Below are 17,316 nucleotides of genomic sequence, written 5' to 3'. Positions count from 1 at the left end.
TTCAGCGTCTTCAGCCGCTTGGTGAAGGTGGGCTATGGCTGTCAGTAAGCGGGGTCCAAATAATCCATCGGAAACTATGGGGCCGTACAGTAGCGGCAACATGTGGAGCAAGATGTTTTGCTGGGCCACAGTCTGCCACACTGACTCTAGACAACACCACCGTGGATGCCGTGGTCAGGGTGAGAAGGGCGGTCATAGTTTTGCCAATCTCCGTTGCTAGCTCTGGAGGAAGAGCTCCCAGAATTGTGGCAATGGCGGGGACAAAGCTATATTGTTCTGTGGCGCAAGGCTCTGGGCTGCACACTGGTGTGACGGGTCATTGACCTGAGGACATACCTGGTCCTGGAGGGAGAGAGGCGTGGGCGTGGGTTACAGTGTTATACAGGGATAACAGATATAGCAGGTCTGGCAGGAGGGGCAGATGCGAGCACTGCTGGAAGTTGCGATTGTGTTCATACAGCTAGCTTGAAGAAAAAATGGGAGCTGAGCAACGGGTCCACTCTGTTTGTATAGAGATATATAGAGATATTCTAGTCTTAACAACTACTCAACGTGCTTTTACATAGTACAGGAATCAATCACCATTCACACACATCCCTACGTGGACTCGTAGGGAGGGGAAGCAATTGCATTCTGGGAGTTGTTGTCTTTCACCCACATGAGCCAAAAATACATTTTCTGGCTTTTCTCGGTCTAGAAGGCACTGAAATTTCTAAAAACATTAACATTTCCACTACATAAATGACCCAATTTAAATATATATTTATCTTTCCAGCGGTAAAATATCCTTTTAAGAACAGACATGCTCACTTTTTCATAAATTACTTTCTTTGTGAAAAACGAACAGATCTGGATATTTAGGCTACCTGAAGAATTTAGGTTGATGTGTTGCTTTGTTGTCCTCCAGGATTTTCCGTCTCTCTCTCTGCAGCTGTTCAATCCTCTGCTTCTGCTCCTCTGCAGTCTCCAAGTTCCCCTCCTCCAACAGTCTGCCAGTAAGACAGACACATTAATTATGCAAACATGGTAAAACATTAATCTGTAATATTCAAATTTAAACTTCTCTCATGTTCTTTGGTTTTGCATCATTACAGAAAGATAACCTAATTATGGAGAAACATGAAAATACCTAATTTAGGATACTAAAGGATTAGATGCGCTTTGCCAGACCTTCCGCCACATCATCGCGGAGGAGGGTCTGGCTAGTCCACACAGCATTCCGTAATGGGAGAAAAACATGCTCAGGTTTATTGGCATTTCTTTAAACCAAGCACAATTGTCTTGGGGGTGCTAAGGCCGAGCGTAGCCAAGGCGCCTCTGCAAAATAGCCTTGGGAAGGAAATTGTTATGGGGGAACATGTTCAAAGGTTGTTCAGAAAACTCAGATAGTCTAGCAAGTTGCCTTACCCTGCAGAGATTTGAGAAGCAGTTAACCATATTCCTCATAACTCAAACAGAGTTTAAAATTCCAATACAAAGAAAGCCTAAGGTAACGGGACATCTGGCTGAAAAGAGCAGAATTTGCAACGGAGCAATTTTTTTACTTTCATGGCAATGTGCTTCTTCTTTCTGTGGCACCTTGTGGCAGAAGTGTTTAGAGACTTATAAACCTTAAAAAGGTGTGAGCTAAAATTAGTTTGATTAATCTGAAAGGCTCTGCAGTTACTTACTATTCTTAACATGAGTATTGATGTGTCTATCTTTGTACTATTTTGATCAAAGGGTTGGGTGGACATTTTTCAAAACAGTGTGTCAAGAGGATATGATGGAGATCCGTGATGTCAGTTGATACTAGGTTCACAGATATTCACTGACAGTGCTGTTTAAAAAAAAATCAGATGTCAGATGATGATTCTCTGGAGGAAATCTATTACTATTGAACCAGGTTTTTCAAAATCTTTTACCCCACTTAAAATAGTGTTACTAATCTAAAATATGTTTAATAAATCATTGTTTGTTGCATTTATTTACTATCAAGATTATTAAAAAACATTAATAACGTGCACGAACGTACCTTTGATCCACACGTAGTCTAGTGTCTGTGGGTGGTAGCAGCGGTTTCAGGGATGGGTCCAGCTCGTTCAGTTCAATAGCAAACTTGGTGAAACCATAGTACTGCTCAAGGTCTACTGGCATTGCATCTACATCGCAAATAAATAAAATCCACTGCATCAGGTACTGTCTTAGGGAGATATGCACAACAAGGCGTTCAGTGCATTCTTATGAAAGATGTCATACTTGCTCTCCAGATGCACGTGGCTGAGGGTGGGTCTCCACAGAAAACTGCTTCCTGCCACTTTCCAAAGAGTTTGTGGATGACCTTCCCTTTATTATCTGTGATAGCTCCCTCCACCTCATTCACACTTGAATTCCAGTATTTGGCCTGCGAAAAAGAATTCGCAGTGGGGGAAGAACATAGTATTATAAGTGGTCATGAATAGACAAAGCAGGTATGGTGATCATGTCCTCTTGCAGTCAGCAGATGTTGCTGTTGATTAAACCATCCCAAGCCCCAGCTGTGTTGCTGAGCTGGTGTGTTTTATGGAAGATGAGTAATAATACATTCTGACATGTCTGGACTTGCTACCCTTCACAGCTTCAGGATTTTTTTTTCAAATGGACACACAGTAACACAATTAACCTTCTCCTCTCAGTAAATACTTCCATACTTAAAACACTAAAACATTGAGGCATTTACTGGAGATTACGTGGGACTTATATATATGGAAAAATGCTCTCTTCAATGCTTGTAGGCTTTTTTGATTAAACCCACCAAGGTTCCCAAAGGGATGCTTATCAACACAAAAATACAGAATGAAAGCATTACAGTATTAAAGACCTGGATCTTACTTCAATTTTGTGCCTTATTTAACACTATTTTACAGTGTTGGATATTTTTGACTGCAAGAGACCTTTTCAGCATTTGTGTTTAAAAGATACTATACAAATAAATATATATGCAAATAATGTCTTGTCTTGCAGTACCTGGCAGAGTAGCATAATTTAGCCTTGAGTGTCACATTTACAAAATAAAGAATACATTTGTCATGAGAAATGTAAATGGAGGTCTTGTGTAGCTTAAGTGTATAGCACTCCTTGTTAGCATAATAAGGCCCTCAAAAAGCATACCATCAGAAAAAGTTGTTGAAGGTGGTAATGGGGGCCATTAGGGTGGGTGCAGCCCTGTATAAATGTACTATATATAACGTTTACCTTTTTAATGTTTGCCTCACCTTAACAAAAGTGATCTTGCACTGACACATATCACTACTGGAGTTTCTGATGGAGATCTCCCCATAATGCTCAATCCAGCGTTGTCCACTGAGAATGTTGTGGATGCAGGACGTCACCTTGTTCCATTCATAGTGGTCCCCAAATCTAGAAAAAAAATGTTATAAAAAAAAAACATTTCTTTTTAACTTGACAGCTGTTGACATGGCTTCTTATTTGACACAGCCAGTGGTTTGTCAAGTCTGTGTGTATGTGTGTATCTGTCCAGTCCTATAGTAAATTATGCAGATGAGACTCACCCTGGCAAAGTTACATGAGTGGTACCAACAGGAATAATCTCCATTGACTTGCCCCAGAACTTGTTCTTACACCTCACATCTACAAAATCAATCAGAAGAAAATCAAATATACACATTAACATTTATTGTGGATGACCAGCTACTACTGCAATCTTTAAAAGGTACTGACAATGGATTAGACTGATTTCTATTTTCCACTACCTTGCCAAAAGATGAAGTTTTTGGACTCTGCATGGCAAGCTGAGATGGGTGGGTGATGGCTGACCTGGCGATGTGAAACAACTGGGTTGGTAAATTGATTCAATGACTGCTTCAATGCATTGTAATTGGAATAATGGGATTGTAAATAGTACACAAATTGGTATTCATGCATACCTGCTCTGCAACAAATCGCAAGCCTTTATCTGGCCTGTCACATTCATATGTCTCACCCAGGACAGGGTTGAAAGGCTTTCCCCCAGTTCTGTAATAGCTGGATGCATAGCCTGATACAACAAACGTAGCTACATATACCTGCACAAAGATAAACAATACAGTTAGTAGTGCTTAATTTATCATTTTTTATTACAAAATAATGAGTCACCTTGACTGTGGTGGAGCAAGAATAAAAAAGACATCCTCAGCACATTAAACTAACTCAGCTGTATCATTATTTTAAAGTACCGCATATTATTAGTTCATTTATCTACATGCTGTAATGAGCAGTGTAACTGCAGTTGCAGTGAGCCAAGAGAGCATTGATAATTACTTCAACATCATAATGTGAGGCCAAAGATTGGAGCTGACACCAACTTCAGCTGCTATTCATTTCCCATTTATATACTGTACATGGCACATTTGTTCTTTATAACTAGGCAACTCCACAGGATGTATCTCTACACCTCCCACACAAAAGTGAACACAATTCAAACAACAAACTCCATCACTCCAAAGTCAGTATATGCAAATGTGAATAAAAGTGAAACAGTGAAAGAGGAAAAAATCTTTATGCTGGAAATCTGCAGGCAGAGATTAGGGTTTCTCCCACATAATGTGTAATAGGCAGGGCTGGCACACATGTTAGCACTGGACAATACCTCTGCCAGCAGTCAGCTAGTAAGTACTCTGCACACACACTCAAACAGCAAACAGTGAATTTGCAATCTCACCATACGTTCAAAAGGGTCCTGTGTGTTAGCAGCCTTGTCGAGCAGCTCACTGTACTCCAGCTCCTCACACAGTCTCTGCAGTGTGTTGAGCGGCTCATTAAGTTGCACAGGCATCGCCACTTTGGACAGGTCTTTGCCGATGTTGTTTCTCAGGATGTTCCACAAGCTGATGTTGCTGTTGTTGGGGCTGGGCGAGGGTAGGCAGGATCTGCGCTGATGAAGGACAAAGCCTGGCAACAGATGGTGTAGGAGGTCTAGATTTATTGAATCCAGCACACAGTTTATGTCCTATACTGTAGCTCTCTGACACATTTACCTGAGTTTGGTCTCTCAGTTTCTGTCTCGTTGCTGAAGTTGTCCATGGAAATGTTGTCACTAACGTCACTAATATAAGAGTCATCCTCAGATACCTAAAAAAAACATCAATTTAGTAAATAGATACATTTTGAATACAACATGCAGAATGGGCAGGTCTCTTTCAACATTCTGTCACTTCAGCAGAAAATATACTGTATTAGAGATGAATGGTCCCTTCGGACCTGTTAACTAATTTGCACCACGACTTTCTGTATTTTTAGATTAAAATAATTAACTGCCATTTTCTCATTTCTTCCACTCCAGCTGCTATCGGATCAAGCTGCATGAACATTGAAGAAAAAGGAAACTGAAACTTTGTTCGAAGGCGATGTTAGGTTAAAGGCACGTTTTTCTATTTGGAATTGAACAACACTGAACTGTCATAATATACTTAAAAGTTAAAAACATTTTTCATAGAAATTTGATGAAATGTTGGATGATAATAAATCAATTTAGAACATCTGGTGGTAATTTCTGTCTGGGTCAGTTTTTTACTCCATTTTATCATACAGCTCTTTTTTATTTTTAAATTTGATGCTAACAAGACAAATTACATTGGTCTGGCTATCACCAGACCAAGCCAACCTCAATAGATTTGAGATTGAACATGGCGAAATCAAATCGCTGGCAGAGTGTGCAGCGTTTACCCAGTCTAAAATTACATAACATCAACAATAAATATAATTCCATTTTGCAGCTCTAAATGTCAGTTTATGCTACTGGCTGATTCTGAGTAACAGACACATTAGTAAAACTGCTAATTGTAACAGTTTAGCTCTCACTTCATTTTCAGAGGAACTAGCGGACAGCAGAACTTCCTGTGCATCGAAGAACTCGGACAAAGACTCTGTAATTGAAGCTCTGCTCTCATTGGACACTTGGTGTACGAGGGGACGGGATTCATCAACAGAGTCCTGTTTCTAGGAGACACAGTGTTCATAGCTATAATTAAAAACAGGAAAAGGGCAACATCATCATAGCCAGAAGGGGCGGCAATCACAGGGTAATTCAGAATACAATACAATCACAATGTGTGGATAATGAGAGTATCACAACACACATCCAATATGCAATACATTGAAAGACAGTCATCTTTTCAAGTTCATGTATGCTTATAGACATTTAGAGACAATTGAATTAAAACATTTTGTAACAAAGTGCAAAGAGTCTCTTTCTTTTTAATACACAGCAACATGTTAATGTGCCATTGTTTGAGTGTTTAACAGCCTAAACAGGCCATACTTTCTTTCTTCAGAATTGAAATTTGTATAAGGTAGAACCAATTTCACATATTGAGAATATATTGTACCAATCAAATCTTTTTCTAGAGACTGTATAACAATGTATACCTGTGAGAACCATCCAGAAACAGTCAAAAGTGCAAGTGTGCAATAGGTGTACACACAAACTCTTCTGTCTGGCAAGAGGTTGACATTGAACAAGATGCACATTCAAAATGGATTCATAGCATTCATATAATTCTTCTGAAAACAATTTAAAACATGTAACCAATTACAAACAAAAAGTGCTTTCCACAGAGCCACACATGGAAGTGAGCACACCCCTCCATCCTTTGCTGAAGCTGATTAATTAGCCCGGAGATAATCTCAGAGGAGGCACATTAGTTTTGCACCGTGTGTTTAAACAAATTTCCAGGGACACGATTAAATAGATCAGCTCACACTCTCTGGTCAGCAAATCTGCTTAAGGGAGCAAAGAACTTCCTTTACTGCAGGAGACGATAATGTGACAGGTAGTCTTCCTCTGAGCCATGTGATCGTGAGACACAACCACGGGGCTGAGAGGAAGCAAATAATGAAAATTTAACTCATTTGAGGGGGCTGTGTTCCCTAAAAAGTTTTAATTTAAGATTTTTTTCTATAGTCATTGTCATTATGAAAGAAAGTGAGTCTAGTGAGGGGGTGAGGAGGAAAATAACATTTGTTGAATCTGAATTGGATGGAGAGTACAGCTCATTCATTCTGTGGCAAAGTCAAGACTGTGTGGGATGAAAATAAAGACGGATATAATAATAATCATCATGATGGGTGTAGGGGGGAGGGGGTAGAGTAGAGTGCATTCCCGCACCCACCTGCACAGGGGCAGTGAGATTTATTAGTGTGGGCTCTACGATGTGGGATTCTGCGTGTATCTTGCACAGGCGCTCTCTCAGCTCTGAGTTCTGGGCTAAAGCCTGGAAACATAACCAGCATAAACATTGTTTATAGCACACACCCAACCACTAATGCCTTAAATACTGAAAGCTGAAATGAATTCCTTACTACTTAAACTGTTCAGTAACACATCCTATTTATCTTTTCTATTGAGACCTATATGTGGGATAACTGCAGACATCAGACAGGAAGCCACAGGAGTCCAAACTATTACTCACCCATTACTGAGTCTATTTGAGGTGGAGGTACAGTAGGTAGAAGCAAACACCCATCATTTAAAGTCAAAGAAACATGTTGGCATAGACAGCGCAGAGGCTCTACTGTGGCAAAACAAGTCAGCATGACAATGAGTGTGTTTAACCCTCAAAGTAGAAAATAAAACAGGCTTTTGGGTGGGAGGCAGCAGCCACAGGAAACATGACTGTTGAACATGGTCATGTTCAGGTGGGCAGACATCACACCGCAGCTGGTAATCCCTCTAAGAGGCTTGACAATGTGTCACGCCTGACAAGTGGTGTGGGAGGACACGGCATCTGAGGGGAGTGTACCAGTCTAAAAGAAAGTGTAATACCTAACTTATTTTAACTGTGTGAGTTTGTGTTATTTTACTTACTGTTGCCAGTGCGTTCTTCAAACCAACAACCTGAGGTGATGTAGGGGGAATTGTTTCATGGTCCAAGCATTGTTTTAATCTCTCTCTTTCAGATGTTAGTGAACTTAAGGATGTCTTCATGGTTGCATACACTGCAGAAAAAAAGAGGGAAGCTTTAACGGCAAACAAATTAGTGTTTATTTCAGTGTAATGCAGATCCAGTCACAGTGGATAGGCTACAGTCTATCACGTGGTTCTAATAAAATGGAACAAGTGTAAAACCTACTATCACCCAGCAAGCCACAATCTTTGTTTTATGATGTTCATTTTACCATGCACTTCACAATAGGTGCTTGGGAATCTAAGTTGTTGAAAGCGCTAGTAATATAAAATTGATTAATCTCATCACACATCCTTAGCTTAAAAATGTTAAAACGCATTAATGTGTCAGCTGAAATGCCCGCAGAATTAAAAGCTGTTCTCTGGGGAAAACTTTAAACCGATTTTACAGAAAAAGTGGGAATTGTAATTCCATTATGTAAAACATAAATCATTCTATTATGCCACGATGTTAAGTATCAGCTGTATGAATATAAATTTCATTTGCCAAGCTTTGTGGTTTACAAAATGTAAAATACTCACTAAGCAAAGACTAGTGGACATACTGACAGGGCACATCATCAAACTTCTAACGAATGTAAAAAGTTTATCAGTAAGCAATAGCTGCCATGGCTGCACCATTGTCACATTAATTTGTTATAAACAACAACACCTTGCCAGTACTGTCATGAAATAGTGATGCAGGCAGACAGATTTTTGTGCAATTGTGAAATTTTTGTAAAAACATTAGCTCATAGTATTTTACTCACAGTTGGTGGCAACGCGGCAGAAGTCCTCCTGAAGCTTGGCCACGTCAAAAGTAGAATCCAAGGATTCAGTGTCAGCCTTATCATTGGCGAGTGCAGCGGTGGAGAGGTTAGGGTTAGAAGCGTGCAGGCGGATAGAGCCAGAGGAGATGCAGCTGGGTACCTACAGTAGAGCGGGAGAAGTAGAGTTTGAAGGGACTAATTCAAAAAAATATTAAATATGATCACACTGTCACAATGTTTACCTGCAGAGTTGTTTTGACATCTTTGTTGTAGTTTTTACTGCGCCATTTCTTTGGTAGTCTCTTTTCCTTCTTGGGGCTGTCAAATGTAGCTGTCTAGTGAACATAAAGGAAGATACTGATGGTTGTGACAGAGAGTATTCTATATTTAGTAGCAAATAACTTGAGGGCAAAAAAAAAAGAGAAATAATAAAAGGCGAATAAAACAAGTTAAATTGCATAAAAACCAGAGTCATCTAGTAATTTAGATGTGATTCAGCATGGCTCTACATGTAAAGGTGAAATGAATCAGGAATAAAGTGCTGACCTGCAGTGCTTGGATAGATGGAGCAGAATAGGTACGGTGCAGGACTTCCATACTCTGAAGCAGGTGGTTGAGGTCGAGCAGGTAGGCCTCACAGACTGACAAATCTGTTGAGAGGAAGAAAAAGATTAGCATTGAGATAAGAAGGTTAAGAAGCATGAAGAGAGTAAAAGAAAGAGAAAAGGTATCAGAAAGGAGTAGTGCAGAAACACTTGCATGTGCCGGTTACAGTGACACCCAAGACTTTTATGTTCATAGGGACAAAGGACAGTACACACAAGTTACTCACTTAAAAAAGTGGATTATTGTGTACATTTCAGTTAATTTTTTTTTAAGTTTCTAGTTTAGAAAAGCAAAACTTCTTACTTAGTAGCAGGGGAAAATGTTGACACATCATCAGGATCCCAATGAATGAAAACTGAGATATACCGTTTTTACATAATCAACAGCTTCCTTTTTTTAAATAAAGAACAACACCATGCCAGTCCTATCTTACTTGCAAATAAGACAACAGGCAGACACATGTATTAGTATTAACTGAAGCATTTGAAAAATTAAAAAGTTAGACTTATCAAGGTTAGATCACCTACCTCTTTTAATCTCAATGGCAGCTTTACTGTAATAGCAGGCTCTAAATAGATCACAAACCTTCATGCACACTAAATAAGTGGATGGAAATAACAAAAATGTAACCAATGGTTCTTATCTCTCAGCCAAATCAGATATTTACATTTTATCATCTTGCTTAGAAACAAAGAGACAGGAGGGAAGTCACATAAAATCGTATTGAGAAGTGCTTTAGAATATTACTGGGTGTGGAGAAACTTTGAAAAATCATGAGAGTCAGTTCTACTGCCTCACCTTTGGAGCACTTGTCCATGTCGTCAGACGACTGGAGCCAGGCAGCTACTTTGGCCTGGCTGTTGCAGCTTAAAGGGAAGGCTCCTGCAGAATGCACTGTGGACTGCCTTCGCATAGACATGCACTGAAAGAGCAAACAGACTCAAAGGTCAGTCCAATAACAATTGGCGTAGAAGCAGAGCTGAAAGCATTTAGTGAATTGCTATCTTAAATGTAAGACATAACATTAACAACTTAACATTTCCAGTAACAGTGTGCACAGGTATACCTTTCTAATAGAGGCTGTCTCCGCCATGCTAGGAGAGTTTGGGGATGGGTAGTGGGGATAGTAGAAGGACTTCTCAGTAGGATACATGGCAATCTCATTTTGCCGATAGAGCCGATGGTGACGCAGCTTGGAAACCCATTCATCAAACAGCTCCTGTGACTTAATCTGCAGAGCAGATATCAGAAATCAACTCAAGGACAAGTAAGGCGGCGGAGGCGTGAAGGTGAGAAAACACACAAGTACTGTAATTCTCCCTCACCCACATATACAACACATACGGTCATTCTAAAGTATTTTTAATGTTAGCATCTGTTCCAGGAATCAAAAGGGAATAATCTGAGTAATCCATGTTTAACATCACTTTTTGTAAATCTGTAGGGAATGCTTTACATTAATTAGCCTTGCGGTTTACCTTCAGGTGATAGATGTTTTCCTCAGCATCAAGATCGATGCACTTGGCTTTCTTCTTAATGGCCATGACTGAGAGGCCCACGTCAATGCAGCCATGCAGTTTTCCTTTCTCAATCTGCAAGGCAAAGTCAACACACACGCATGGCTGATACATAATTATGTGAGATCGGCAGGTAAAGTGCACCGTGTGATTCCTGTCAATGACAATGAGATTGTAAGGGAATGAGGGCTTTTTGTGGACATAGGCACATATAGATATTCTGGGAAAGACAGCCAGCAGTACAACATGACACAAAGTGTCCTTTGTCATCTTTTGTAACCACATAGTATACAGCCAGCAGGGTTTTGTACTCACATCTGCACTGCACTTTCCATACTTCAGGATGCCCTTGTCCAGAAAGAAATATCTCTGTAGGGAGAAAGGAGGACAATGAGAAAATGAGATGCAGCCGGGATGATATGAAATATTCCTGACAGCAAGTCTGAAATCACTGTCATGACGCTATGATGATGACAGAGTCTGCCTCTTGTTAATGAATGTTGTTAATGTCTCTGCAGTGAGATGTTTGTCCTCCCAGGCTCTTGCCTTGCATCTTGTCTGCCTTTATTACTCTTTCCCTCACTTTGCAATCTTTCTCCTACACTTTTTTTGGTGATCCGTTGAAAGCACAAAGACCTGAAATGCTCTGACTGTAAGTCAATACTAAATGTATACAGCTCTATTAACCTACTTGCTATCAGCTAATGCAGCTAGGTAGTATCATCCCAGTGAAAGCTTTTAGACAGAGCGTAAACAGTCACTGACCCAGGTCACATGTGACTCCTCTGTGGGCAAAATCAATTAGTTTAAAACACAAATGAGACATCTCAGCAGATTTTTTGGAAAAGGATACTGGGTAAAACTGGGAAATGGTAATGACGTTCAGTTGTCAAGTACATGTAAATATGTCATGGAGTCCATCACTCTAAGAGATGAGTAAGTGCGAGGTAACGTGGGTCATTTAAGGACCTCAGAGGTGGTTAATTATACCTTATGCCAGCCCTTCATAGGCCACTTCCTCCTCTTTAACATGTAGCCCTCCTGTTTCTGGGGCTCCAGGACATTGCTGAAGCCTCCACGCAGACCCTCCACTATTTCCCAGCTGTCCTGTGGGCACAGATGGTTAGAAGTCTGAGATGATAGATACATGTTAGCAGACGCTCTTGTGCACACACATGCAGATTAAAGTTGCAGTAAGGTTTGGTAACATAAAACTAACAACATAACAGAGTCAATGCCTAAGTAGAAACCATATGGCAATTTGTGGCTGTTAAAGTCTTTTCTTCAATGTAGTGTCAGTCAGTGGGAGTGTGGGAGAAGAAGGGAAAATTCAGCCCTATGAGGTTTTGTTGTCCACGACTTTACACATTACTTTCACCTCATGGTCCCATTTACAAAATTAGCTTACCTGTCTAATCTCAACTCTTCACAATAATCATTTCCTGACTGAGATTAGAACACTGAAATCCAAATCCCCCTGCAAATACAAAGATTAAGGTGATATTTCATCATAGACTAATCCAGATAGCTCTGGCATGTACTTCAGTGGTGAGAATTCTGGGAAGGCAGCATAAACAGAGGGGTTTGTGACATCTTTGTGGACACATAAAATATTGCATCACTTTTGATTTATATTCATTTTAGTTTACATTAGTGTAACAATACTTTGCTTGTATAATGTTTTTAGACTCTGAAAGTCTGAAAAATGATTCCTGAGGATGTCATCAGGATTATCTTGGCTTGGGCTGTGGGGTTATACATGTTTAACAGAAACTAGAGGCGTGTAGCTAGAAAAGGCAGGGGCATCTACCAGGGTAGGACGGGCCCCCAGGTGTAGTGCTGGGCTGTGGGGCGATTTTTAAATAGTGGCCACACAATTGTAGTATCACTTGATGTACGCATGCTCAACAATATGTTTTCTCCATTCACAATCACTAGAAAAACAGCAACAGCCAGCAGGAAGTCAACCAGTTTTGCATCTGAATGTTTTTTTCAGTCTATGCACCCGATGAGCAATTTTCATAGGAAGAAATGTGGTGCCATCATGGAACGTGGGAGGGTCAAATAAAAAACAATATTGAGATGCCCTGAGGGGAGTCTAGGATGCTGTATTTTTTTTGGCTTGATTTAAGAATAAAAGTCAAAATATTCTGTGCTGCTTCAATTTTAAATTCTTTTGTTATTTTTATCTTTATTGACAGTTTGACAATGAATAGGAACAGGAAAGACGTTGAGATAGATGGGGTTTCATATGCAACGAAGGTTCCCAGCTGGAATCACACCAGGAACATTATGGAGGTCAAAACTAAATCATGTTACTCTCCAACTTCAGGTACGTAGGTGCAATGCTAAATTGCTTGAGTCATTTATGGAGCCCAAATGCAAAACATTCACTGGTTTCAGCTATCCAAACATGATGCTTTGCTACATTTCTCTGTATTATTTCATTATAAATAGAACATATTTGGGTACTGTTGCAGGAACAAAATATGTAATGCTGATAATACAGTTTTTTAGGATCAGGATAAACTTAATACATTTATCGAAGTGGGACAAAAACTCACAGTACAAATTTTGTTTATAATACAGCTATCCAGAGAGACTTTAAGTTCTTGGCAGAGGTTTGAGGTGAATGTGTTTGTTGTCCCTGAATGTTGCAGTGTATAGTAGTGCTGGCTTAACAAACTGTATCAGTCAGAGAGGCTGACTGCTGGAGGTGAGGCTGTCTACAGGAAACCTGCATTTCTGTAGGGGTCGTGGGGGGATGGAGAGGGTGTAGCTTGTGGATTTTTTTTTCACTCTCCCTGAGCGCTCGTCACAGCTCCCACTGACACAGTCACACAGTGATTCGTGTCACACACTGCCTGGGCATTTCCCTTCAAGGTCAACGGAGAGTGTCAGAGGTAAAGTAGAAATATGACTGAAGAAGACATGACATGCTACAGGGAGAGCTCCCAGCATAAGAACATTGTAAATCAAGAATGTTTCCAAAGTTGTCCAACATAGTGTATGTCCTGCTGCAGCTTTAAAAAAGTTGTGTGTGAGGAAGGAGCCATGTCCTTGCAAAATCAAAACATGAACCTACATTACTAACTACAACTATCACCCAGGTTAATTGTTGGGAAATTGCTCTCTTTCTGAGAGATTTAGATGAGAAGGTTGATGCCACTCTCATATTTGTACTGTTATCACAAATCTACGATTTGCCTGAAGACACTTAGCTCAGCTTAGCTTAAAGACTGGAAATATGTGGAAACAGCTGCTTGCCCAGTTCTGTCCAACAAATTTGTCTATGAGCACCTCTAAAGCTCACTAATTAACACATTTTATATCTTGTTTGTTTAAACCTTACAATAAAGGACAATTTGCAACCAGCCAAGAAATAGTCAAGCAACCCCCACAAAACCCCAACTTGTTGTTTTTACACTTTGTATGAGCTTTAGGTGTGCTGGTTGGGAGCTATTTCCCACTGTCTCCAGTCTTTATGCTAAGCTATGCTAACAATTTCCTGGCTCCAGCTTTATATTTACCATACAGATTTGAGAGTGGTATCAATCTTCTCACCTAACTTTTTGGCAGAAAGTGAATAAGCATATTTACCAAAATGTTGAACTATTCTTATAATGCACTGACCAACTGCTCAGCAGTAATTGAAAGATTTGAAGTGATATATTCTTCTTATACTTCGAACATAATCCTCAAATTTACACATTTGAGTGAGAAAACAACCCAAAAACCACAAATACAACTTAGATTTTCTTTGAGGAGATGTTAATTCAATTTTATGGATGATCTGAAAGTTAAGATCCACACATCTCACACACATCTCAGAGTTTTTGAGTAAATATTTACCTATCAACTTAATTTAAAGGACTTTGTCAGTCCCTGTATTTGTTGTTACTCTAAAGTGATGGGCCACTAGTGTCTGCTGTCTGCAGTTAAACTCTTAGGGCAAATGCAACAACAGTTTGTACATGGTGCTATACAATTTAGCATTTTAGTAATTTCATGGATTGTAAAGGTCTGATACTGAGGAAGGGAAAAAGTCTCTCTCAAGTTGGCAACATTGGGTCCTTGCTGTTGAAGATATAAAATGCAAAGAGAGACTCAGATGAGCCTGTCTCCTCCAGCTTGCATTTATTAAGAGCCTATTAGAGCCTTGCAAGAACATCTGAGAAAACCGCAGGGCCTATTAGCAGAAGTTTGTGTGGTTAAGGCATTTACAGTCAAGTCGTTCTCTTCCTATAACACACAGAAATCCCTGAGGACTGGCAGTTACACAATACACAAACTGAACAATCAGAAAAAAAGCATGTGGAGAAGCAAATAGTTTAAACTTTTGAGTTCTATAGTGTCATCACTATTGTGCGTTACCTGGCGGCTGTCGAGTTTGGACGAGGAGCTGCTGTTACTGCGTGACATCTTCTGCGACATGGCTGAACTGCGCTCCTCTGAGCCCATCTTGCTGCAGACTGGCCAGTGCAGGCTAAGGCTGGAGTACCAAGAACATTCCCTTTACTAAGAGCAGAAGGGGTGGAGATGGGGTCAGGAGGAGAGAGGGTGCAGAGAAAGATGACTTTAAGAGGCAAGCCATTTAAAAGCCTTTTAGCTCTGCCTCACTGAAAAATGCATTAGGTTATTTAGAGTGATTCATTTTTCCATCTTCACATAGCAGAATATGGGATGTAACAAGAAAAGCTGCACAGAAGGGTTCTCATCATAAGCGAACACAATTGACTGACAAACTGGAGGACATAAATTGGACTACACAGAGATGAGAGCGCATGTTTGAATAATTAAAATCTTACCCTTACAGAGAGTGATGGATTGTCAGTATTCAAGGATCATAATCTAAAGCAAACACTAGTACGTACAGCAGTGTTGGAAGATGTAGTCAGACCCAAAGTAAAAGTAGCAAAACAGCAATATCAAAGTACTCAGAACTAATACTACAAAGCGTAACGTTGGTTAAAACAAACAAATACTTGAAGATGTCACATAATGCTCTGTAATGGATTTTTTCCCACTATTTTGTGACATTTTCACAAACTAAACTATTATTTGATTAAATGAAAAAATATACACATGTTTCAGCCACAATATTCTTTATATATTGTTTTATATTATTACTGATGCATTAATGTGTAATGAGTATAAAGTAGCATACTATTGAAAATACTCATGGTTCAGTATTTTAGTAGCTGATCTCCATCACAGCTCAGTGACAGGGGAATAAAAGGCAAGCATCACATGCAAAGATGCAGTGGAATGTAATATTATCAAGTCAACAGAATGTGAAAATAACTGTGGCAACCCTCAGTCAACTGCCACACTTCACACAGACTAATTAACATGATGTGCCTAGTGTACCAGTCAGCACATAGAGACACGTTTAGCTAATTCACTGTGAGTGGCAGTTTGTCACAGCTGATGTTTAAATCATGTTGGTCCACGTGGGAACAAGTCGGACATCAAGCCGAACATCAGTAGTTCAGCTTTACTGAGGACACACAGAAGTACTAAGTTTGTGGACTATTAGGTCTGCGATCACTGCTGCAGCATTGGGCTGAAACTAAGAGTATTTTTGAGTATTTTATAATTTTACGGCTTACAGTATAACTTGATTACTATGCATTGGGGATAAAATTGAGCACATGTACCAAAAAAAAACAAAAAAAACAAAAAAAATGTTTCTAATGTGCATTACTCTGCCTTATATATACAATTAAAACCATTTGTTTTAATTTATATAAAAAATATTTGACACATTTTAAAGAATATATGACGTAATCCATGGGAATATATACACTGTATATGTTTCTGCATAATTGGAAGGACCCGAATAATAATAATTCAGTGGTGGTTAAAACAAACCAGTCACCAGGTCAGCTATATAAAGTAATATTCGGGTTGTTTTTTCTCTGCAGAAGAAAACTTAATAGAAATACCGAAAGCCCACATAACCTGCAACTGGGTTTGTAACGTGACCCAGTGTTTTTAAGGTGTAATAAATAGATTTTCTAGACGATCATAGAAACTGTCGGGCTGAATCAGACATGTCACGTGTTGACAACCACTTTGAAGCAGTAGCAAGCCCACATAACCTGAAACTGGGTTCGTAACTTGACCCAGTGTTTTTGAAATGTAATAAATAGATTTTCTAGACGATCATAAAAACTCTTGGGCTGAATCAGACATGTCACGTGTTGACAACCACTTTGAAGCAGTAGCAAGGTTAATCACATTACCTGCTCTGCATCCGCAAGCTTTGTGCTGCATAATGGCCACAGCCTCTCATGTTAGACAGACAATACCATAGTCATGTGAAACCTCCGTCCTTCGGCCAAGCCTACACCAGTGCTCTGTCTGATGGAGCTTAACAACCAAAATGCAACCACAACAATGGATCAAAGTGGCAGGACAAACAAAAAGAGGCCCCCAGACGCAAACTGAGCTACCAACAACCATGATTTATGAGACACTATCTATCTATCTATCTATCTATCTATCTATCTATCTATCT

General features: G+C 39.7%; 1 protein-coding gene across 4 annotated transcripts in view; it reads right to left on the bottom strand.

The window, feature by feature from the left end:
- The window catches only part of osbpl3b (oxysterol binding protein-like 3b), a 29,266-nt gene that overhangs the window by 3,287 nt on the left and 8,663 nt on the right, over positions 1 to 17,316 (bottom strand). The window contains exons 2-22 of one of the 4 annotated variants that reach the window (XM_032519681.1): positions 15,168 to 15,311; positions 11,784 to 11,900; positions 11,109 to 11,162; positions 10,755 to 10,868; positions 10,343 to 10,507; positions 10,075 to 10,198; positions 9,217 to 9,320; positions 8,913 to 9,005; positions 8,671 to 8,830; positions 7,823 to 7,953; positions 7,128 to 7,229; positions 5,818 to 5,955; positions 4,995 to 5,088; positions 4,679 to 4,908; positions 3,906 to 4,043; positions 3,732 to 3,795; positions 3,531 to 3,609; positions 3,234 to 3,378; positions 2,239 to 2,383; positions 2,015 to 2,141; positions 867 to 989 (exon numbers count right to left, since the gene is read on the bottom strand). In XM_032519681.1, coding sequence (XP_032375572.1) covers positions 867 to 989; positions 2,015 to 2,141; positions 2,239 to 2,383; positions 3,234 to 3,378; positions 3,531 to 3,609; positions 3,732 to 3,795; positions 3,906 to 4,043; positions 4,679 to 4,908; positions 4,995 to 5,088; positions 5,818 to 5,955; positions 7,128 to 7,229; positions 7,823 to 7,953; positions 8,671 to 8,830; positions 8,913 to 9,005; positions 9,217 to 9,320; positions 10,075 to 10,198; positions 10,343 to 10,507; positions 10,755 to 10,868; positions 11,109 to 11,162; positions 11,784 to 11,900; positions 15,168 to 15,254 — 2,534 coding nt within the window. In that variant the 5' untranslated portion in view covers positions 15,255 to 15,311. The remainder of the gene's footprint in view (positions 1 to 866; positions 990 to 2,014; positions 2,142 to 2,238; positions 2,384 to 3,233; positions 3,379 to 3,530; positions 3,610 to 3,731; positions 3,796 to 3,905; positions 4,044 to 4,678; positions 4,909 to 4,994; positions 5,089 to 5,817; positions 5,956 to 7,127; positions 7,230 to 7,822; positions 7,954 to 8,670; positions 8,831 to 8,912; positions 9,006 to 9,216; positions 9,321 to 10,074; positions 10,199 to 10,342; positions 10,508 to 10,754; positions 10,869 to 11,108; positions 11,163 to 11,783; positions 11,901 to 15,167; positions 15,312 to 17,316) is intronic. The other 3 variants (XM_032519682.1, XM_032519683.1, XM_032519684.1) reach the window with 3 other exon arrangements.

Source organism: Etheostoma spectabile, chromosome 6, assembly GCF_008692095.1.
Source record: "Etheostoma spectabile isolate EspeVRDwgs_2016 chromosome 6, UIUC_Espe_1.0, whole genome shotgun sequence".
Classification (NCBI taxonomy): domain Eukaryota; kingdom Metazoa; phylum Chordata; class Actinopteri; order Perciformes; family Percidae; genus Etheostoma; species Etheostoma spectabile.
This window is presented reverse-complemented; position numbering and strand designations above follow the sequence as displayed.